We start from the raw sequence: 24,821 nt of genomic DNA, 5'->3' as shown, positions 1-24,821 counted from the left end.
TGTGAAAGAAGAAATGATATGTTACAACCATATAGTATATGAAGTCCAAGAAGGAAGTTTAATAAAGGGTTGCTACAAGGTTGTGGTTAGCTGATATTTAGAGTAAGACTCCTAGCTACATCCCAGTGACGAACTTAACTCATCTCACAATACACTTAGGCTTTTAAACAAAAAGGACAGGCACCATGTCAGAATTTATAAAGGAGCTGATTATGTTCCTCTGTATTAATTAGGTCTATACTCAAAACAGCACTGAGACTTGCAGCCTTGACTATAGCTTGAGAGTGCTTCATTCTTTATCTATAATAATAATTAAATATCTTTGATGAAATGTTTTCAGTCTCCTTCAAGATTTTTAATTAACTCTATAAAGCAGAAGCTGAATCATAGCTCTTTTGGGAAGCACTTTGGGGGCAGTAGTCTTACGAAGCTAAAAACTGGAGGTTCCTCCTATGCAGTCTGTGGGTCTGTCATACCCAGAGCTACAGCCTGCACTGCAAGAAGGTCTGTAAGGGAATTTTCCCCCAAAATTTTCATCAAGGGAAATTAGCAAGCCGTGGTGTTTTTTCAGTCTAAGAAATTAAAATCAAAACTCCTTGTTTTGCTTCTTTCCCTCACCAAAAGAAGCAACAACAAATCTGTGACAGTAAATTAATAACCTTCCAGATCCCTGCATTTAAAAGTGAAAACCCACTACCATTTTCCACACACCTGCTGTGCCGATGGCAGTCCCTGCTGCATGGCCACCTCTGTGAGGAGGACAGGGCTCGTGGTGAAGCTCCTACCCAGAGCCCTGGTGGTTGATCCAGTTCAGTTGCCCACATTTAGGGAAGGGAGGGGGAAAAACCTCTCAGGATCCCCTGCGTGGGCACCTCTCCAGTCTGGTAGTGAGAGGCCTGAAAACCCCCTTTTTTTGGGGGTGTGAGGGTCAAACTCTGCTGCCCTCAGCCTCCCCCCGGGTGGGGGAGGGGCGCTGCCACTCCTCACCTCAGGGCCCAAGGGTGCCTCAGACTGGAGGAAGATGGTGGCAGGAGGCCTGTAGGCCTCACCCTGAGGGCGGCAAGGAGGGTCAGCATCTGCCTCAGCTGGTGCTCCCTGCCGGACCCGCCTGCCCCTCCACCCCATGGCTGTCCCGGTCTTTTGCAATGTCTGCTTCTGTGAGCCCCGCAAGCCCACCCCACGGTTCAGCCTCACAAGCTGCGGCCATGTTATCTGTGAGATCTGCCTCCAGAAAGGTAATGGCCGCTGCAGGCACGGGGGCGGCTCGGCCCTCTGCTTCAGCGGGTCAGGCAGTGCTGGTGTGTACATATTTACCTTAACCATTAACATTTCTGAAAAAAGAAAGGTCTGAGTATTTCTCCTTGTCAGTCAAATGTTATTGATAAACCTTTTCAATTCTTGCTATTGATTGTCTTTAAATAGTACAAAACACCTGTGTCTGCCTCTAGATGAATCTGGCTGGAGCAATGTGGCTTTCAGAGCAAGCCCTTAGACACAGAGAACTGGAGGCTTTAATAAAACTTGAGTCTGAATGCTTATGATCCATGTCCTCATTGTAAAAAAAAAGAAAAAAGATGGCATTCAGTTCTGTCCAATTTTGGAAAGGGCATGATTTTTCATTAGTGAAAGAGCAGTTTGCAAAACATAGGATTTGTTCAGGGTTTTGCTAGTGTTCTTAAGACATTTTAAATCTCAGTATTGTCACCAAAACACTAGAAAATTTCTAGCAGCATTAGGAGGATTGGAGGTGATGTTTTAAAGCTCTTGTGTGTTGTATGCAATTCCTGAGTCATATTCTGGGACTCCTGTGATGTGCTTAAATGAAGATCTGTAGAAAAGATAGTGGAATAAGGAAGTTGCTTTTCGATAGAAAAAAATAGTAGACAAACATCAATGTTTTTCTCTTTGAGGTCATGCTAAATGCCCTGTGTTTTGCAAGGGCACACAGTATAAGTGATCAATCTGTATTTCAGAATTAAAAACTTTTGACTAAAAGTTTTCACAGGGTTGCTGTTGAGGAGAGAGGAACATAAAATGCAGTCTCTAAATACAGTTTGCAGGCCTGTAGAACCTGAACAACAGCTTTCCTTTCTGCTCTTAATATCGATTGGCAAAAAAACCCCTGAAATATTAGATATATTTTTTTCTGGGAATTCGATAATAATGATAATAGCAGGTTGAAAATGTATTTACTCTTTAAAGATGTTTATGAACATTGATTCTTAGAATCCTTAGAAAGGAAGCAGCTAGTAAAATGATCAATTATAAATATTGTAGTAATATGAATTTACTAGAAATAATATAGAATTTACTAGAGATATTTGCTAATATGTTTGCAAATAAAGAGATATTTTAAAAAATGATAAAGTTTTAAGAAGTGATTTGATGACTTTTTCACTGGAAAAATTCACGAGGTAAAAATATTAATTCTTTGGAATTAAGATTTCATATATTTTATCAAGAGAACCAAACTGGGCTCCAGTCTAAAAAGTCATATATCTGGTTGACTCTAACTCATTAGTGCACTTAAGCATACATTTAATTAAACCAGGCAAGTAGTCCTATTTAAATCATCGGAACTAAAAGTCACCTGCATTCAGTGACACTAATGATATTCATAGAATCATTTACATGAATGCTTATTTGCAGAAGTAAGATCTGATGACATTCACACACATTTTCCTTGTATAACTGTGTGTAATGGTTATAGAATCAAATTCTTTATTCATGTTTATTTGCATTTCTTGTATAACATTCAGATTCCTTCCACAAACTCCAAACAAAGGTTTAGGCATCAAATTCTATTAAAAATTTATTCAATATCTATTCAGTTTGATGTATATTTTAAATATGTCTTTACCTTACAGGCAAAAAAGATGAATGTTTGATCTGTAGAACTTCTTGTCGTACATTAGTCCTTTCAAAACAGGTAAATGAAGCTTTGATATTGCTGTATTACATTAATCTGTAGTTTGCTTAACAGCTAAATGATTTGCATTACAAAAATACTTCCCTTTTGTTTGCCAACTCTGACATGAATATTTACTTATGTACTATACAGCTTTTAGTTTTGTGGACTTCTTCAAATAAAAGCCTACAGAGACTTTTTCAGTTTTCAGATTCTGCTGGACTGTAAATCACTCCTTTTTCAAGAAACATGGCTGACTACTGTGTAACATCAGTCACTACTTTCAAAATGTGGAAAAATGTTTATTGACTTTGGCATTTGTACATCAGAGAAAGTGAACTGTAATGAATTATTTCATGTAATGGACTGAATTGAAAATCTGCATGGTGGGGCATCAATGTTTTCAAGTATATTGGGTGGTTTTGTCTTTGTTTTGTCTTAAGCTTAACTATTTTCCTCATGGTCATGTTATTAAGAGAGGATCCAAAATATTGTTGGGAATTTTTGTTATTTACTACAGAATGAAGAGCTTCTAATTCCCTTTCTTGAGAAATCATTAGAAAGATTTAATTTTCCATTTCTCCCAGGAACTATTTTCTCCTTACTTGCTTTCATAATGGGTTGTGAAAACATTTATATTTTCCTAGACTGATGCCTACCTAAGAGACAAGCCTGCCTCACAACAATAGAAGGAAAATACTAAGAGCATTCAATGCAGCTAACTCATAAAGTTCTACAAGTCTGTAAGACAATCAAGTATATGAAATAGAGGACAATTTGGGACTAACCCTGAAGAGGTGACCTTGAAGAAGGGCATGATTTCTTTAGATATGTTTAAAACTGAGCTAATATATCTAAATATATCTAAATACAGAAATCTCTACCTCTACATACTGTTTGTAACAAAGTAAAAAACTGTTACGCTCTATTTCATGTTCGCAAACACAGAATTTGCAGAACTGAAACAGATTGAAGAAAACAATGCTACTGAGAATAAAACATTACAGCAAAACAACAGAATGCAAACATAATACAAAGGAACAATGCACACAATAATCAAATTAAAAAAAAAAAAAACAAACAAACCCAAAAAACAATCAAAAAGGCCCTCATAAAAGTTCTAAAGGAGGTATTTCAATAAGCTTTCTATCCACCTATCCTGGCTGCAAATTTTGTTATTAATTTCAGTCACAGAATAATTTAGGTTGTCAGGGACCTCTGGAGGTCATCTTGTCCAACACCTTACTCAAAACAAAGCTAATTTTGAAGTTAGATCAGTCTTAAATTGCAGCATTTCAACAGAACTTGATGATTTAATTCAAAAATACTGGAGGAATTAAAAAATGCAATGATTGTGATACTAACAAAAATATTAGATGTTTCATTAGAACCTGCCACTGCTCTGGAGGACTGGAAGGAAGCAAATTACCATATTCTTTAAAAAAGACATTCATGATGATTGCTTAGGCTTGATTAAGAACAGATAAAATGATTGGAATGATAATTAAACATGCATATAAAAAAGTCATGGCTCTATAATTCAGGAACCCAAGTGGAAATATACCTGGTAACCTTTAAGAGCTTGATGCTATGGAAGAATTCCCAATGAGTAGGAGGTCCGGTAAATGTGTTAAAACTCCTCATTAAATTGTATATTGGGGCAATCAACATTGCACATTAAATATTCTCATCTTTACAGTAATGCATGCTTGTCACCTTTATGTCTTCCTTCTATATCTCATGATCCCCACTTGCGTTTTCCCAGAGGATGGTTAAGTGTTATGATAAATCAGAATCTCACTGTTCATTATTTCAGAATATCATATTAACATCTGCTACTCCTCCATGCAACAGATAAAATATAAACAGTGTTCTATGAACCTTTATTTTAAAGAGTTTTTAAATCAGCAATGAAGCTGTTTCGTTTTTACTTTTTTCAGATCTGATAGGTACTTAAACCAAGGTCATTGCTTTGTTAGCACACTAAATAGGTTTCTAGAGCTTGGCTCCTATGAATAAGTTTTAAAGATGCCAAAATGTATTTTTATGAATACATCAATTTTTCTAGATGAAATTTAATTGTCTTTATTTTCTTTAAATACCATAGATAGGTTAGACTGTGCTATCTGTCTTTCTGCTTTTCTCTTTCTCAGTCTGCCAGTTCACCCTGTGGAAATTTTTGAATGCTTTGGCTAATGTCAACCAAATTCAAAAGAGCAGAGGAAGTCTCAAATACAGTTAATTTCCTCCTGTGAGTTCTATAAAAATTAGTAGCTGGGGAAAGCAAGGATAAACAGTTTAGTTCCCCTGGTGAGAGAAATGCAAGTAAAGCTCATCAATAATCAGAAGTGCATTTGGCAGCCACAGGCACAGTTCTACAGTAACCAAACAGTGCATGCCATCTTTGCTCAGATTAATTGCTATACAGGACATCAAAGTAGCTGGTGTCAGAATAGGGGGAACAAAAGATATAAATCCACTGCAAATCCAGGTTATTAATTTAGCTCCTCATGTGGTTATTTTTCATACATATGAGACTCAATTCCCTCTTCTTATTAAAAATATATTATAGAAGCACATGTTGAAAATAGGTTTGGCAAATACAGCTGTTATTTAGTCTTGGATATTTGACTTTATAATAGTGTTATACTATTTTTGGAGTGGGTAAAAATATTGTGTCTCTATTTTTTTGTGCATTTCCAAATGGAGCGAAGCCCAATTCTTTTCAATTTCAATGCAATATTTTTAATTGAAGTGATAACATCTATTTTCTTAGTTGCCTAGAAAATTGTTTCTTCCTTCACAGGTGGCCTGCTTCCTATTTCTTTCAATAATTCACCTTTCTTTAATTTTTCACTTTTTTAAACTGTCTGAGATTCTTTAGTACTTCTGGAATTAATTTACATTTTGCCTGCAACAGTTTCATTTTTTTTTTTGACTGGATTTGGAAAGGTGGATCTTTACATGAAGAAAGCCTTTTCTCTGGGACAATCTTCTTTTATCATCTAAGTATCTTGGGATTGTTTTTGCTTTTTTATTCAACTTTTGACTAGTTGTAGACCTACTGTCTTTTACGCAATCACAATATATCAAAGAGAACCTTCAGGTTTACAGTTTACAAGTAGATGGGGTTACTTTTTAAAGGCTCTTTACTGTTACAGTAAAAGATAATTGAAATGTAATCACTGTTAGTTCTTAGTAATATTAACTATTTCAACAGTGCTATAACTAGTGTAACTATTTTGGGGTTGTATTTTGTTTGCTTTTTTTATGAATAAATTAGGAATACATGTATTCTGAATTGAAGTAGCACTTAACTAAGTTATCTACATTGCTTTGTAGATTTGGATAGATGTCCAACTTGTAGCATTTCTTTCTCACCATAAATAATAATTATATCTTTATTACAATGATAGCTTAGGTACAAAGCACTTACTCAGCATTTTCTGAAAACACAGATGGCCGTTTGTGAGACCACATCATGATCTCTGATTAAAAGTCTCAGTCATAAAATACTTGAAAAATTCAACTATCATTTTAGGGCTTTTTTCTTAATGCTAGGATAGCATTCTGCTGCCCAACAGGCAGGAAGAATAAAGGGATCCCAGTCAGCATTGGAACTATTCCAAAAAAGGACTTTGTAACAAAACTAATTATTAGATGCATCCATGTGGCTGGGGATGGTGAGAAGCAAAAAGCACAGAAAGGGACTGCCACAAACTTGGCTGTTGGTCTGAAGGCAATGCCTCTTCCAGAGGACACAACAGCTTCCTTGAATGTCCTCTGGAAATTGTTGTTGTCCTAGTTACAATAAGTATATAGGTGTGTAGGTACAATAAGTATATATGTGTGTTATATATTTAAACAAAAGCACAAAGCCTTCAAGATGGTTAATAAGGTTATTAAATAAAACTGGGCTTGTTTTCAATTTCTCTATCATCCTACTCTTGATCTGTCCATTTTTCATTTATATACATCAATCAATTTAAGGAACACTTCGCAAAGTGCTTTATTTAGTATAACTTGCAAATAAAAATGCTAACCTTGGTATACTTTCTTTTCTTGGTAGACAAGTCCTGATATTCAGTCACTGTTCATGGGAATAGATACGTTATGCAAGAGATATTCAAAAGAAATAACTCAGGTGAATTTGCCTTAAAACTTTTTAACTCTATAAAATAATCAGCAACTTCTACTGTTTTTTATATAAATGGGAAAAATATATGAGTGAATGCTTGAAAAGGTGTGTATACCCATTACCATCTTTACTTCCTTAACTCTACAGTTTCAAAGTTCTTAAGAAAGCATAAATTATTTATCACGGTCACTGCTTATGCTTTCAAACTCTCTCTGAGGATCACTTGTCTGGTTATTTTAATGGTGCAAAATCACTTTCAATAGCATTAATGAAAAATTAGATCTGCCAGAACCTTAAACATGCCCAGATAGTGTGCCCTAATTACAGTAATAAAAAATTACAGAGTGAAAACCTCAGCTGGCTAAAGTCCTGAGCTGAATGTGCTATCTCTCCATTTTTTTTTTTTTATTTTTTTTTTTTTAATTGAAACAGGTCTGCCTTTTTTCAGATAGATGCAATAAATGATTCCAAGGTAAATTTCCTCCCTGCCTTCTGTAAACTCCAGGCAGGATCCTTTCCTTCAGGCTTAGTTTCCAGTCCAGAACTTCAGTAGCTGTCTAGGTTAAATGAATACATGTAAACTCCCATTGCCTCCTGATTTTCTGCATCTCTTCAGCTTGGCTTTGGGACTTGTCCTTGTCCTTGTCCCTCTTACTGAGCATTTCATGGCAGTTTCAACCACTCGAGGTGGAACTGTAGTAGTACGTTCTCCCTGAACCCATCTGCGACCTTCACTGTGTATTCTCATCTCCCTTGGGCTGCTACCTGTTTGATCTTATGGTGATCTTCCCAATCCAGCAGAAAAGTAACCCAGGGAAGATCACCTGCTTTCTTCAGTGGTGACTGTGGATTCACATTTGCTTTACTCTATGCTTCACAAACTTCTCCAAGGCTGGGCATGGTCCCTTTCCTCAGCACTCCTCCTCCTAAGATGCACAGGGGGCACAAGGTAAACAAGAAGCCTTCCTCTGTCCTTCCATACACACGTTTTAACAACATGTACAGTGATCAGCAGTTATTCTGTAAACTGAACAAATCCAGACAGCTGTGCCACCAATCACATGTGAATACAAACATCTGTAATGTGACAAAGAAAGGAAAAAGAAGTCACGATCTCAAAAGTCTACGGTGGGTTTTCTGTAACCTGAGATAACCTATGGGAATCATGTTGAAGTGCAGTTAAGGCATTAAGGTACGCTCAGAACTTCTACCAGCATCAAAAGACATAAGAGCAGCTTGTGCTCTGTTAAGGGCAAAGGTTTATCTAATTTAATGTCCTGTCACAACAGCAGGTGCTTAGGAAAGCATTTAAAAACAAGGCTGGCATGTAGTGATACGTCTTCAGAACAGCCTCCTAGCTTTCAACAGTTTGTGGCACAGTGATTTCTCAATGTGGGGTTGGTGCCTTTGCACTCAAAAGCAATTGTCATGTTTTCTGAATATTTAGCATCTACCACATACTACGGAAGGGAGGTCCACAGGATGTATACACTCTGTGATGATGATTTTCTTTTTCACATTTTAACTTGCTACCTGCTAGTTTCATTTGATACTCTTGAATCCCATTCTAGAGGAAAAATAACCATTCCCATGCACTCCATCTGTGATAATCATTAGTTTTAGACTGCTAATGCATCCATTCTTCAACTCTTTTTTTTCATGTTCTATGTGCTCATTCTTTTACTGAAGCTCTTACATATCTCTGGCTAATCTGAACTATTTCCAGACCTACTATATCCTTTCTAAGATGTTAAGCAGACTCAGGATATAGTAACATACTTTTTTATTTTTGAAGTGGAATAATGATGTTCCCTTTCGTATTCCTTTTTTAAACACTTCTAAGATCTGATCTGCTTTTTTGACTGGTGCACAGCACTGAATTGATATTTTCGCAGATTTCTCCTTTATAGACCCAAGACTGCATTTCTGAGTGGTGGGAGGCAGCTCAGAGCCATTACTTTCTGAGTGGCTGAGTGGCATCAGTTCTTCTGAAGAGACTTCTGATCCTTTGATGAGTATCCAATGGGAACATCCCAGGCTCTTCTACAGTGAATAAAAAGTAACCATTTCAATTAGATATGTCACTATGGGTTCATCTTCTCACAGTGTTTCTTCTCCGTTGTCTCTATTCCTACACATTTTCTGGCAGTTTTCTTACACGTGAAAAGGAAGATTTATTAGTAAGTTATTGCCTATGGTAATTTGTTCCTCAAGCTCTTGTCTTGCCTACCTTGTATGTTTTTACTTTTAACCTGTCGTGGTTTATGATCCTCATTTGGACACAAAAAGTGCTTACACACCACCAGACAGTGTGTCTAACAATTATTTTTTAATTAACAGAATATTTTTACAAGGCAAGTTATAATTGCCAGTTAGACACATTACTTTTTATGGTGCCATTAATTTTATGTGTTTGCTTAGGACTAATGAATAAGAAACACTGCAGCTAAACTGGCTTTCCTGTGTCTTTACCTTGTTATTGAACATAGTGTTAAAATATAAATTCAGTGAAATAAATCTACCAACTCTAGGGTAGGTCATACTGGATTAAATAAACTTTATAAGAGTTTCTCTATCATTGATAATAACTTAGAATGTTTTGTTGGAGAGGATTTAAAGAAGATATGTTAAATATTTATTAAAATAAAGAAAAATTTGACTACTGTGAAATAGTTTATCACTTTTTGTTGAGGTTGCATAAATGTAATTACGTGAAGCTTGATATAACTGTATTTATTTTTAGATTTCAGAATTTCAGGAAAAACATCGTAAGCATTTATTAGCATATCACAGACAAAAGGTAACTTATTTTCTTATTTTTGTTTCTTATGTTTACTTTGCTACTTTGGTTTATTTTTAGAAAATATATTCACCTTTTATTGGAATACTTGGAATAATTTATCAGGATTGCCTCATTTCTGTCATTATAAATACCAGCTTTTAATTGTTGAAAATCTGTGAGGACTTTATTAATTATGGTTACTATTATCTAATAAAACAGATTTTAGTTGTGGGGTGACCAAGATTAAATTAAGAATCAAAGGACAAGGAAAGAAGACACCAATTCACATTATGGAGGAGAATGTGTAAGAGGTGGAAAGAGATTAGTACTCAGATGATAAGCCTAGAGGAAAAGAAGACTAGGTCTGACCAATTAAATTATAAGCTTGAGCAATGGAGAAGACTAAGGGCTAGTACCCTGAATTAGAAATGGGAAGAGGAATAGAATTAATTATTCTGTGGAGAACAGTTATTGAATTTGTCACTATGCCTCTTCCTCTGTAGGTTGGAAAGAAAATTTATTTTTAATTTCTCAGCTACTTCTAAATATTTGATAAAATAGTTGGCTGTTTCATTCATTTCTAAGGGCATGGCCAGGTATATTGCTTAAAGCTATTTGGCAATGCTGATGAATCAACCCATCAGTAGGTGCCCTATGTATGAAATGACAGAGGCAAACCCATATAGCTGGTCAACTGGCCATTCCATGTGTGAGGAGGGCATCTGATATGGTTCTTATGGATAGAACAGCTTGGAAACTTATGTGCTTTGTGACCCATTCTCCCCTCTTTCCCGTGACTGCGTTTGGGGATCAGTAGAAGTGTACTGCGGAGTGGGTAGTTCTGTCAAAGTCCTGACACTCTTCTTTCAAAGCCAGGCCATGGAGGAATCATGATTTTACACCCCCTTCTAATCTATTTTACTGACTCCAGATGGTAAAACTGAAACCTGTAGGCAAAGTAAAATAAAGCTCTTAATAGAATTTTGCATAAATAGAAATGTTATTTCCGAAGAATCTGTGCAGAGTCTTGATAATTTGATGATAAGTTTCTAAGTTATTTACTGTTGAGATATTCATTTAACAGTGGTTGTAAAGGACGCTACTTGAACTAAGGAAGGTGTTTAGGTGATAGTACAGAATAACTGAAGATTTAGGTGGTTGTTTTTTCAATGGTACACTGCTTTGGGTGGTTTTGTTGTTTTGTCCATTCATGTATTTGTTAGTATTTTAAAACTGCTTGCATTGGATCAGGGTCAGAAGAGGCTGGTTGTCTTAAACACCCTACATGCAGCTATGGCTAGCACTGGTGAGGCTGTTTTGGTAGAGAAGTGGTTTGGCAGTGAGGCTGAGGTGAGCAAGGAAGAGTTTCCCTGTGCGATGATATACCTGTCTCCTTCCTGTGAGTTTCAGTTAGCAATGCTCCCTCTTTCAGGGCTGCTGGGAGGGAGTCTGAAGGAGCTGGGGAAGGCTAGATCACAGCTGGCAGAGGCACACAGGAAGAGAGAGTGGGAGTAGATGCTCACACTCAGGGTTATAATCTCTGTCTGAATCTTCCTGCCACTGGCTTTGAGATGAAGGTGAGTGGGAAAAGGATGAAGCAAAAATGATTGATGGTATAAGCAGTTTGGCAAGTGGCAATGAACCCTGGAGAGGTGAGGAAGCACAGATCTACTCCTTGACACAAGTGCTTCCTCCTGTCAATCTCCACTCTAGAGGTCTTGTCCTTTGGGAAAGGTGGAGAAATGGGAATTTCACAACCAGGTTCTCATGCTTGGCTATCTTGTTTGTGGTCCCCGTCCTTACATCATCCTTGTCACTGCCAACCAACAACTCTCATGACCTTGATAAAAGCTTCTTTGTTGCTGTTTCTGTGAATTGTACAGATACTGGGGTGCAGATGAGGGTGTGTGGTGTGGGCATTTGTTATCTGTGTTCCTGGCAAGTCTAGAGCCCGTGTTGTGCTAGGACCCAAAGATACTGAAATAGTTATTCACCTTCTTTACGGCATTTTGGTCTTAAAATGATCCAGTCCTACAGAGTAACAGGGTAAAGTACATTGTTCCTGACATCTGCACTTTTTTAATCAAACCTAGAAAAAAAAATACCAAAAAATCAGATCTTATGTAAATTAGATGTTGTCTTTAATCTGTTTTGCAGAGTTGCACATCTGCAAAGAGAGTATAATATATCCCACAAACAATATGATTTTATAAAGCTATATCAGGTAATGTTATTAGAGAATTCAAATAATATTGTGAGAAGCATGAAAATTTAACAAGAAAATTCAACAAGAAAATTCATGATTTGTCTTCAAATCAAAATATGGATAGTGTGAAGTAACGAAGGACTAAGGTCACCCAACGGAAATTAAGGATAAAATATAGATGCAGTACTGAGGCTATTGAGTAATTTTTTACATCCTTCATAAAATATAATGTATGATCATGTAATGAAAGACTGTAAAAAATATACACACTAGGGAACTGACCTAATGTTCTTGACCTTAATGTTCCTCCATTTTGCAAGCACATAACATTCTTTAATGGAGATCTTTTTGGTTCTGTTTATAACATAATAGGAAATACTCTTCACATAAACTTATTACAGATAGATACTGCAAAGAAATGAATAAATTTTGAATCTGAAATGAGAAATATTGGAACATAGTATTTGGTATTTTGTACAGTTATTGGTGTTTTTTCCAGATAATTCCATATTAAATGCAACATAACTTTTATATCAGATATGGAAAAGAGGAAGAAAAATAAACACAAGCTATCTTTAAGCACTTGTCTTAGTATTCATTTAACCAATATTACCAGCACACTTAACAAAAGGTAATCATACTAAGTCTGTAACTGCCAAAAAGTATATCTTTTTCAGACTTGACTGTTTAATGGATCCATATAACAGCTATAATCTTGCCCCAATAAATCTAGAATAGCAATGATATCTAAGATTAAAACCAATAGAAAACAGCCATTCAACACTTTAGAATACTAGTTGTATGAAAATGAAGTTGTATATCACACAAAGAGATTTTGTTTAAATCTATGATTATCTCACAGACGGTAAAGTTGGAAGAATCTCTCAAGAAAGTAACACAACAAATTCATCAGCTACAATGGTAAGAGTTTTAATGTATCAAAAGTAAATGAGAAATAGTCTTTCTGATCAGACAACAGTAAGTATGATAAAACAATAAAAAAGTCATGATTTATTTGCTTTTCTCATATATTGTGTTGTATAATAGAAGTGGCATATTTTTACAGAAATAAATGAACACGTCTGTCATCAGGTCCATTTTCTTCACATTAATCAAGCCTGTCAGGAAGGAATCCTTTTATTTTTAAATTCAAGTCAGTACTTGAATTTACTCTAAATGAACTCTAAAAATGATCTTTTAACAATCTCCTTCATATAGTTATTCAGTTTTAAAATTTTTATTTGTATATACATGAACATGTTTTTTTTATTCCAATGGGCTTTACAGCGTCAGCCTGGAAAGTACTATGGTATCTGTCCTAGAATCTAGCTCATTAACAAAATTACCAGAGTTTCGTAAGATGATTCTCTTCTTCTCTGTTTCTAGTAAGAATCAACTTCTTGACTCATCTTAAATTAGTCTTTTTTTCACAAATGCATCAAGGAGATAACCAAGAGGTAGCCCATTGTTATCTGCCAGCTCACTGACTGATACACCTTAATCTTTTCATCTTATTTCCAACTTAAAGCCAAAGTTCTTATTGATCCCTAAGGGCACTCTGTGCTATTACTTTTCATTTCATTAAATTTTATTTCAATTATTTATTTGAAAATATCACATATCAAAAATCATTATGTAGTTCTTCTCAATATTGATGTAACGTTCTACAGAACTTTCTGTCTTCAGATTTCACAAACTGCAGGCTATCCCTGAGTCATCTGGGATATATTAAACAGGATCAGTTACAACACTAAACTGAAGGGGACATCACTAATAACATTTCTACACTCTCTTCACCCTTGATTGTTGTGGTTTCCTTTTTAACATTATTTATGGTATACTTACCTGAATTAATTGCTTTTATCTCTGCTTTAAAGTCCATGTGGCCTATACAGCACTCTAGTGTTTAAATTGATTTAACACAGAAAAAATGTAGTATCTTACTACTGTTTAAAAAAGCTGCCTACCAAAACATAAAACAAAACAAAACAAATATCAGATTGAACTACTGTGATCCACCTATGGTGAAATGATTACATTTTCCATATAACATTAGTTTCTATGTCCTATTTTATCCTTCCCATTTTCTAAGATTTCTAAAACTACTGGGAAAAAAAAAAAAAAACCCTAACAGACTTGGTCTGCTTTTCCCTTTCAGTGAATATAGGTAGTAAGAGTAGTTAGTGTATAGTTACAATGTACTTCTCCCTATAGATCCATCTTCTTGAGAGAAGCCCTTCATGAGTGCCACTTTATGAATACCAATGATCAAGGATGATGAAATCTACTTAATAAACCAGTTCATGAAGTCAGAAATTTAACTGCAAAATTTTGTTGTTCTTTATTCTTTTTCTGTGTTTTTCCAGTATAGACTTTCTTTTGACTCTGACGTGCACATAATGCTGTATTATGCTCTCTTATGCTGCTTGGTGTGATATAACTGAAAGAAAAATGGTATAAAGAAAACTATGTATGTGGTGGATTATCATAGTTTATATATTTTTATCCACTGCCTCCTTTTTCTTGCCTGCATCTCAAATAAATAACATCTTGTTTATACCAAATACAGAGTTCTTACTGAATTTCAGATTTGTTAGGGTTCTACCTAGAGAGTGTGACCTAGGGCTTCTCCTTGCCTGTCCAGTAGACATATTCCTCCTATTTATGGTTATTGGCAAAGGTATCAGTTTTACATAGCTGTTGGTGAATAGTGTAAATATGCCACTGTTTCTTTTGATAACTAGATTTTTTAAAGTTTTGGGAATGTATACATTGGAATGAAGATTTTTGGCTCAACTGTAGTTAATAGTTGTATTTTAACATCTGTTGTTCTATAAAGTACTTTGCCATAATGTTATCCTAAATTTTCGGGCATGTAATGACTGATACAGACATTATGATATAGAGAAGAAGTTAATAGCTTATCAAATAGATTGTTATTTTGCTTCATGGCAAACAGTGTCATGTTAAATCCAGCTATGATGGATAAAATGCTTTGATTTTATGCTTTATTGACCAGCTAGACAAATGAACTAACCAAACCAGCTTTCAAATTATATCTGTTGTTTCTTCTGTTTCCCCCTTTAGTATGAAACCTCCTGAACAAACTACACAGCAACCATTTTCCAGTACAAGTAGAAATCCACTTTCTAGTAAGAAGTGTTGGTTTAAGATACTAACTAAGGAATACATATCACTGGATATTGTTATGTTCTAATATTAAATTTATTAATAACTTCAGTTTCTTCAAGAAAACAGAATGGTTATTCTTCATGTTCTCTTCATCCTAGTCATCCTTCCACTTCTGAAATGTAGGTACAAATCTGTTAATTTTCAATGACAATGTTAACAGTGGCAACATACTCATATTTTATACACAAAGCCTTTTTTTTGTAGTGAGTTTAAAATAAGTATATTTTCTGATTTTGTGGGTTTTTTCTGCAAACTCTGTAGGTATGAAAGAAATTGGAAGGGTCTTATCTATCCAAGTGTACATAATAACAACTTGTATGGATTGCCTTTGTATTCACTGGAGAAAATTCTAAGGCATGATGGACCTTATTCTAAAGACTTTCTGGATAGATAAATTGATTAATTAGTGAGGAACTCTTCCCATTGACTGTAGGGAAAAACTAAATTACTTGTACAGACACCTATATGTACATTATAGTTGTCTAAAGTTAGATGGGATGAACTCCAGTAAGGCTCATTAAATTTTAACATACATCTTGCTCAAGCTAAAAGATTTCTATACCTGTGACTATGACTTTGTGTTTTATAAAAAATAAAATTTCAGAATGCCCTTGTTGTGAAGACAAGTGACAAATATATAAATATGCATATTTATTCTGACTTAAATACAAGAATAACAATGTTAATCATAAAATAACTTTCTCTGCAAATGTCTAAACCAAATCTCAGAATCAATTAATAGAATTTTCTTACTGCTAGTGGGATTTGGAACAAGTCCTAAATACTCATATGTGTTATGCATTATGTATTATGCTTTTCCATTATTAGACAAATTTAACATGAGAATATAACATATTTTTAGTCATTATAATGAATGTGTTATTTTTATTACAATGTCATACTTATTTTGACCTTTGTTGTAAGAATGGAGTCAATGGAGATTGATCCTGTACCTTTACCTATGAGGAAAGTAAGTGGGTTTTTTGTATATATGTTTATATATCTCTATATGTACATATATATGATTTTGATTGCTTTGATTGCCCCTACTCTGTTAATACTGCAAAAAATAGGATCCCTCCCCCTCAGCCACTTCAAAACAGTTCTTATGTACATGCTAATTTCAGCTATGCTTGATACTTAGTACAAGTCAGATGCTCACCAAAAAGGAACCAAAAGGAAATAAATCACAATAGTGATTTCTGGAATTATATTTTCCACATGCCATATACAGGCTTTTAAAATTCTAATGCTAAATTAAATGGCAAATTCTTGAAATCTCAGTATGTTTATACTATAATAATGTAACTGTTTCCAAAACAAATGTTGCTAATGCATGAAACTGAGAGTTGCAATTAAATTTAAGGTCTAATATATTAAGGAATGGAAATATATGTAAGATTTCCACCTTCAACAGACCTCATGTAGATGTCTGCAGTACAAATCTATGTTATCATCTCAGAATTACCTTTATAACCTATGGATTGGTTATATCCATAGATAGACCTATATCCATCAGTATAACCTATGGATTAATATCTGTGATTCATTCCATTCTAAAGGAAACTAACTTACTGGTCTCATTCCCATTTTTCTTCCTTGACCACAAACAGAATTTCAGGGGATTAAGCTGTATGTAAATGCTGTCATTGCAAATGTCTGAAGTTACAAGGGGTGAATCACTTGGCATTCTTAACTTCATATTGCATGTAATTTTCAAAACATTAATGAAATTTCATTTATGATGGATAAAAGGGGCTTTTTAAACTACAAATCAAGCCAGTCATTATCTTTCACCTTTCATAAAAAATTGACCAGGTAATCTTGCTTCTGTCTATGCTGAGGGGCATCAACATGTGTATAGTGTCTTCACATGTTAAGAAAAAGCTAGGTGTAGAAGGCAGTGGTCTGAAAGCAGTGTTAGAACCTCATATTTAAGTAGGGAACTGCAACCTTTGAATGACATCTCTAACATGAGAATGAAGGCAGGAGCTTTTCACTGTATTACTATTCTGATTAGGAGAGGCATCATCCAGGAACAAATGCTAGTTTAAGAATGGAATCTCAGCACAGAAAATGATGTGTCTGATATTTTTCTTATCTGAATGCGACAGAGAGGACTTCTTGGGATAAAACTAAAATACATGTACTTTTTCCCCCAGTGTAGATCTCTAAAAAACAGTAACTTAATTCTGAAGTTTTGTATTTTAGTGCTATAAACAAAACTGCCAGCGAAGAGTGCCAGAAATCTGCAGGCTTTATAGACCTCAAAAATGTAACACTATTGCTTAAAATACCATAATAATTAACATACTTATTACACTGTAATTAATACCATGCCATTCATTTAGCCTGAGACACCAACCGGTCCAACAAGATTATCATTAATAACTCCACCACAAGATGGACGTATGGGTGAGTAAAAATGAAGTTTGTAACTGGATAATAGTTGTATTACATTAAGTGGATTAATAAATTAAAATCCATACCTTAGCCATTTACTGAGCAAACTTGAATTGTGTTGAGATATAAGTAATTTATCATGTAGACATGTATTCAGCAGATGGGCGATGTTTAAAGATGAAGAATGAGATAAGTCTTTTTAGTACTCACCTACTCTGTTCTGTGAATAATTTGGGACAACCAGGCAATCAGGCCCAGTCAGCATGGGTTTATGAAAGCCAGGTCGTGTTTGACAAACCTGATCTCCTTCTACGACAGGGCGATCTGCTTATTGGATGAGGGAAAGGCTGTGGATGTTGTCTACCTTGACTTTAGTAAGGCCTTTGACACCATTTCCCACAGCATTCTCCTGGTAAAACTGGTTGCTCGTGACTTGGATGGGCACATGCTTTGCTGGATAAAAAACTGGCTGGATGGCCCGGCCCAAAGAGTTGTGGTGAACGGAGTTAAATCTGGTCGGCAGCCGGTCATGAGTGGTGTCCCCCAGGGCTCGGTTTTGGGGCCACTCCTGTTTAACATCTTTATTGATGATCTAGACGAGGGGATCGAGTGCACCCTCAGTAAGTTTGCAGATGACACCAAGTTGGGTGGGAGTGTTGATCTGCTCGAGGGTAGGGAGGCTCTGCAGAGAGATCTGGACAGGCTGGAGCAATGGGCTAAGGCCAACCGTATGAGTTTCAATAAGGCCAAATGCCGGGTGCTGCACTTGGGCCACAACAACCCCCAGCAGCGCTACAGGCTTGGGGAGGAGTGGCTGGAGAGCTGCCAGTCAGAGAGGGACCTGGGGGTGTTGATTGACAGCCGGCTGAACATGAGCCAGCAGTGTGCCCAGGTGGCCAAGAAGGCCAATGGCATCCTGGCTTGTATCAGAAATAGCGTAGCCAGCAGGGAGAGGGAAGTGATCTTGCCCCTGTACTCGACACTGGTGAGGCCACACCTCGATTACTGTGTTCAGTTTTGGGCCCCTCACTACAAAAAGGCCATTGAATGACTCGAGTGTGTCCAGAGAAGGGCAACGGAGCTGGTGCAGGGTCTGGAGCACATGTCGTACGAGGAGCGGCTGAGGGAACTGGGGGGGGTTTAGTCTGGAGAAGAGGAGGCTGAGGGGAGACCTCATTGCCCTCTACAACTACCTGAAAGGAAGTTGCAGAGAGGGGTGGATGAGTCTCTTGAACCAAGTAACAAGCGACAGGACAAGAGGTAATGGCCTCAAGCTGCGCCAGGGCAGGATTAGACTGGCTATTAGGAAGCATTTCTTTACAGAAGGAGTTGTTGGACATTGGAATGGGCTGCCCAGGGCAGTGGTGGAGTCCCCATCCCTGGAGGTATTTAAGAGTTGGGTTGACATAACACTGAGGGATATGGTGGAGTAGAGAATGGTCAGTGTTAGATTAATGGCTGGACTAGGTGATCTTCAAGGTCTTTTCCAACCTAGACGATTCTGTGATGCTGTGAATTACTTGTAACCAAAATGATTTTTGCTGAGCAATGAGTCAACAGTTGCAAAGAAAATACTGTAACAATGTGTAAGGCTGAACAGAACAGGCATACTTGCAATATATGTTGTTTACCCTCTATTAACATAATTATAATTCATTTAATATTAATTACTATAATATATAATAATTAGATTTATTTATAGTTACCAGAGATTAAATTTTTCCATAATGTCATGTGAAAAATCACATGAGGAAAAGGGAAGTAACTAAATGTTACAAAAGTATTTCGTAACAAAACCAAGGTAATTAAGTTGAAATCAAGAATTTCTTCAGAAAGGCGAGATGTTTTTTGCCCAAATCACTGCACTAAGGTATAAGACATTTTACCTGCCTGTGATTCCTTTCATTCCTGGGCTGTTGCAGAGCTTGGGTAACACTCTGATATGAATAAGACATGAATAACAGCCTATCGAAATTTGTTGCAGTTTCTTTGAGTACTGTTTATTTGTGAGGAGTTTTGCAGAATTCCTAATGCTCTGCAGGTCTACCATTCATGTGTCCCTCTCATTCTTCGTTTTATATTCAACATGTTTCTGTAATTGTCCATTCTCAGGCAGTCTTTCATCTGGCTTCAACAGTTAATAAAATCCATCTCCAGCCACATAAGGAGCTTTTAGCACTCTTGTCTTTTTACATGGTGTAAACATCCCGAAACAAAGCCAAATGCAATTACAATGCAATTGTAATGAAGGAGCAAAAATTGCTTTTTCTATGTTATGCTTGATTTATATGTCCTGTTCCTTCCTAAATACATGCTTGCATATAAATTTATGGGTAACAAGATAGCAAGAGCTGAGGTTAACTGTTTTTTCTTATTGTGTCTAAATATAAATAGATATTTAATTAGATAGTAAAATTATATGTAGAACAGTTATGTGTTCAGCACATTTCAGAATCAACCCATAAAGTTTTGCAGTGGACAAAGCTGAATGAATCAAAGCATACTTGCAACAATAAGGGCAAGTAGAAACAATGATTTAACGGTGCACTGAAGAAAGTTTCCTTCTCAGAGATGGATGGGGCAAAAAAGCATAGCCGTAGAACTGGAGGACCTCAGCAGAGCTATCTTGATAGTCTTAACAATAGTCTAACAGATGAGAGAAGGTGAAAGAAAGCAACATATGTGTTTAACTTGAAAAAGATTTGCAGGAGTGGTGCAATATGATGTTCTCGTGACAGCTAAGCTCTATGTAGAATCAATCTATTGAGACTAAAGACAATTTTTCAACTTTACCCTCTGTTGGAGTACTGCAAAAGACTTTTGCTAGCTTTCACTTTTGGTGGATCTTCTTCCATCAAGAAGTACTGGAAGACAACTCATGCCTCAGCAAATGTCTTGTATGTGCTAAATTGTAAAAACACATTATTAATTTTTAGGGCTATTTTAATCCTTTCTCAAGTGACGTGGTGACTTTATTTTGTCAGCCAATTCCTTATCTTTCGTTGTCTATTGTAATTGTGTACCATTTTTAATTCTTGAATAAACTGATCATGGATTTGTCCCAAATAATGTAATTAAAGTACTAATCTTTTTTTTCCAAAGTTATCTCCTAAGTAAAATGGGTAATTCAAAAATTGAATTCTTACAGGTAGTATATCCTACAGAAGTTCTCAGTCATCTGGAATAATGTCAAGTCAAAATGGTAGAGCGGGATCTACAAGGTAATTAAATACCTTTTCAAGATTTTACCATCTCTTATGGGACACAAATTTCTCTCTGGCCTGTATTAATCTGTATGTTTAAAGGTTATATTCTATATTTGAAGAAATATTTTTGTGCAGGCTAGCTATCACCTATATGAATGTGTTTTTTATTGTTGGAAGGTTTTATTTTGAAATAACTTTCTTCAAAAATGTGCAAGATAATCTGAGTTCCTGCAGCTGTGGATGTCTACAGTCATGGTACTTTTATACAAAGGACAGTAATTTTATAGTAAGAAAGTGCAACAATGTGTCTGCTTTATAATTCTTTTAAAAATCAGAGATGACAACACAATATCTACACAAGACCTATTCTCTGAATAACCTGAACATCTTCATGCAGTGTGTAGCAGGTGTTTCAGGTTTTTCATCTAAACATTGAAAATGCCTCAAACTGTGAGAATTGTTAACAGCAAGAAAAAACTTAAAATGGTTCCAGAAAAAGTAAACTCTTGTTCTCTATAATCATTAAGCCAAACATATCTTCCTAGTACAAATTGAAAATATATGTATAAGAATATATTTCTTTTTTTTCATCTCTGATTCTCATATCATTTGTTTTGTCCTTCTGCTTTTTCGAAGCAGAAAAAACCTAAAGTAAAAAACCTAAAGAAGTAAAAATCTGATATGGAATATGTAGAATACAATAATTTATAGCATTTTCTATTAAAATATTAGCACTATGAATTTAAGTGGTTTTGAAATCTCTTTTAGTGTGAAAGTAGCCTCAAATCATATCCATGGATTCATTTCATTAACAGATCCACACCTATAAGACTACCTCATAGTGGATGTTCACTTCCATCATCATCTGGATCACAAAGTAGTAGAAGGGGGTCATGGGCTACTTCTGATTTCAGAACCCCTCAGTCGTATCCATTTACATCACCTTGCCCACAGTTGTCTGTTACAAGACATCCAATCACCATCTCTGGACTTCTGCAAAGACAACATTTAGGCAAGTATATTTTATAAAACAACAATATGTAACACTTCCTGAAAAATTTTCAGCATAACATATGCTTGTTACTTATTTACTGGAGAACAGTAAATAAGAAACAAATTAAGCAACATGAAAATGATTTTTCAAAATTGGAAGTAGGCTATCAGCAAAATATGAAAAATATTGATGTTCATGATCCGTATTTTGCTTTAGTCTTCTGTGCAATAGAATATCTACCGTGAAAATGTGTTTTTGCTTCACCTCAGAATGGTATTTTAACAGAGATTTAATTCTGATAATGTCCATAATTGTTGTTTTCTAGAAAAAAACGATTCTAAATAATGGAAAGCATATAATAAATTGGCAAAAGCTAATTTTGCAACAAATCTCAATTAAGGAGAAAAGAAAAGCATGAGTGGAGGAAGTGCAGTGAACTCAGTGGGAGTCATAGCAAGACTGAGATAGTCAATGGGATTCCTTTAATAAAGCAGAATAGTTGAGTTGACACATGGGAAAGAAGGACAAAATTGTCTATAGTGAAAAGAATGAATGGGAAACAGCTCCTGTATGACTGAATGGTGTGTTGTGGAAAGTGGGTGACAGTTGACATCTCACTATGCCCAGAAGAGAAAAAAATGAACATAAATGAAAACTGCAGTATTCTGAGAGTAATAGTGAAGTATTAGTCACCTGCTTATTAGAACTAGGGAATATTAATGCAAATGAACAAATGAGTGAACTCATTCTGAAAATGAGCAATGGATAGGGAGTGAGCATGTGATGAGGCAGAGAACAGGAAGGAAGATGTGTTAAGGAATAGAAAAAAAGGTGAGGATATTAAAAGGGTTGGGAGTAGAAAAGGGGTCCAAAACAGTGCATGGGACAGAACAAAGGCTATAGAGGAAGAAGATTAAAGAATTTACAAAGAATGAAGATAAGAATGCAGAAAATTAGTGTAAAAGAGGAAGCAGGATGGACCAAAGGATAATGATGAGAGGACAATAAAGTCTATATTTCCTGTGAAGCAAGAAAAGTAGAAAAGAGATGCTCTGGATAGTTACAACAAACAGACCAAACAGAAAAGCAAAGAGAAAGGAAATGATGGGAAAAGAATTAAAGAAGACAAGAGCATTTTCTAGTCTTTTATTTTTATGTTTTATAAATATTACTATTTATTTCATTGTACTTCTGTCACATGTCCTATATTTTCACAGTTTGGGAGGAAAGACTTAGATGATAATTACAGTCATTTGTTGCTGGTGATTTTTCCCATATTCTGTACAACATTAACTTTATTTATTTTCTGATTACTTATTAGCCTGTCACAGACTTCAGTAGTAATCTTCCCATTCCCATGATTTTTTCAGTCCTAGTACTGTTCTGTCATTTGCCAAATTTTCTCTCTCAACTTCACATTTCTTACAGATGTAACTGTCAAGACACCCACATGAATGTCCACAAGTGACAGTAAAAAGGGAGATAGTCCAGGGTATTATTTGTTGAGTGCAGCATAAAACTAGCAAAAGTAGCTGCATAGAGACCAGCCCAAGAGGGGTGTAGGTAGGAATTGCATGGGGGCAGATTAATTCATAAAATCATAGAACAGCCCATGTTGGAAGGCACCTTGAAAGATCATCTGGTCCAACCTTTTGTGGGAAAAGAGCCTAGATGAGGTTATCTAGCACCCTTACCAATCACATCTTGGAAACCTAATTCTTCCTATTGAGAGTTTACACCATAAGTGAAATCTCTGTTATTTACATTAAAAGGATAATTCAACTATGAAGCATTTTTTGAGTCCATATTAATAAATGTGACCTTTCCATTCCAGGAGTAACACATCCCAAGCAGTTTTGAGTTCATGAAACTTCATGAAACCAAAATAAAGACATTTTAATAAATTCATTCATATTCAAGTTATGAATGCTTATAGCTTGTGGAAGCTTACATCATAACTGTTTTTCTTGTGGAATTTCTGGACAGTGATATAGCATGTGAAATAATGCATGAACCTGATAGAATCTGTAAATAATGTAGTAGAAATTGAAGTTAAAAAAACACCCAGCTATACTGAACTTAAATATTAGTTGTCTTTGAGCCATATGTTTACAAGTTTATTGCAGTTTGTATGCAGAACAATGCTTTGGACATTCACTTGTGTAGCTGAAATTGGAATATGGCAACAATGCTTTTATTGAAACAGAAACCTAATTCTGTTATATAAATACAAAGGAGCATATTTAGATTCATAAAAAGAGCTATGCAAAAGTTCTTATCAAAATGTATGGGTTTTATTTTTAATTTTTGACAATTTTGACTTTCTTTCTTCCTTGAATAAGTTCTAAGATAATTTACATGAATAATGCTTTCCTTTAGTCTTACTAATTTTTTTCCCATTTGTACTTGTATTCTTACTCTAGGCTCAACTAATTTTGGAGGACATTCAACAGAAAGATAAGCAAACATCTGTGAATTGTTTTTGTCAATAAGCATCTGGAGAAGCCTCACACAGTCTTTGGATATCAAAGTATTTGTAATTTCTATAAAATGTCAAATTGGCATAAACCAGCTAACTGTTCAGCATGAATAATGTGTTTAAAACATCACTGATCTTGCTGATTAACAACATCTACAGTAGTTTTAAACAGGAATACAAAAGCTTCTTGCTGTTTCTAGAAATTTTGGCTTAAAATGTATTGTATAAATAAACAGCCTTTATTAACTAGCGTTAAAGCAAAGCATGATTATATATTCAATGAGCATTTCTTGCCGTGAGGCACTGAGCTGCAGCAGAACTCTATTTTTAAATGGTTGCACCTGTACAGTATTAAAGTTGAGCCCCACTCCTAAAAAATGTTTAAATCTATGGATTTTTGATTCCAGAATTCCAAATTTAGGTTCTTAATAAATACATCACTTTTTGTTTGCACTGTTGAAAGGGGGTAAGGTTTGAGGGATATTACATTCTATCAGGCTCTCCTGAGCTAAT

The 24,821-nt window shown here is 35.5% G+C and overlaps 1 protein-coding gene across 1 annotated transcript; it reads left to right on the top strand.

Moving 5' to 3' along the window:
* Positions 1-1,123: 1,123 nt before the first annotated feature.
* On the top strand, positions 1,124-24,290 carry RNF212 (ring finger protein 212). Its single transcript, XM_074865019.1, has 12 exons — positions 1,124-1,235; positions 2,868-2,929; positions 6,978-7,052; positions 9,790-9,846; positions 12,897-12,955; positions 15,122-15,186; positions 15,276-15,345; positions 16,151-16,196; positions 17,578-17,641; positions 20,778-20,850; positions 21,651-21,847; positions 24,253-24,290. Exons 1-12 carry the CDS (start codon positions 1,124-1,126, stop codon positions 24,288-24,290), a joined length of 918 nt encoding a protein of 305 aa, XP_074721120.1.
* The last annotated feature ends 531 nt before the right edge of the window (positions 24,291-24,821 follow it).

The sequence above is a fragment of the Strix uralensis genome, chromosome 4 (assembly GCF_047716275.1).
Source record: "Strix uralensis isolate ZFMK-TIS-50842 chromosome 4, bStrUra1, whole genome shotgun sequence".
Classification (NCBI taxonomy): Eukaryota; Metazoa; Chordata; class Aves; order Strigiformes; family Strigidae; genus Strix; species Strix uralensis.
Note: the sequence above shows the minus strand (reverse complement) of the source record. Positions and strands in the feature narration are given on the sequence as shown.

Excerpts from the sequence above, each read along its gene's own strand:
- RNF212 (XM_074865019.1), top strand. The coding sequence starts at position 1,124 with ATGGCTGTCCCGGTCTTTTGCAATGTCTGCTTCTGTGAGCCCCGCAAG. Across the intron at positions 2,930-6,977 it reads CATTAGTCCTTTCAAAACAG|ACAAGTCCTGATATTCAGTC; the intron begins GTAAATGAAGCT and ends TTTTCTTGGTAG. Across the intron at positions 20,851-21,650 it reads GGTAGAGCGGGATCTACAAG|ATCCACACCTATAAGACTAC; the intron begins GTAATTAAATAC and ends TTTCATTAACAG.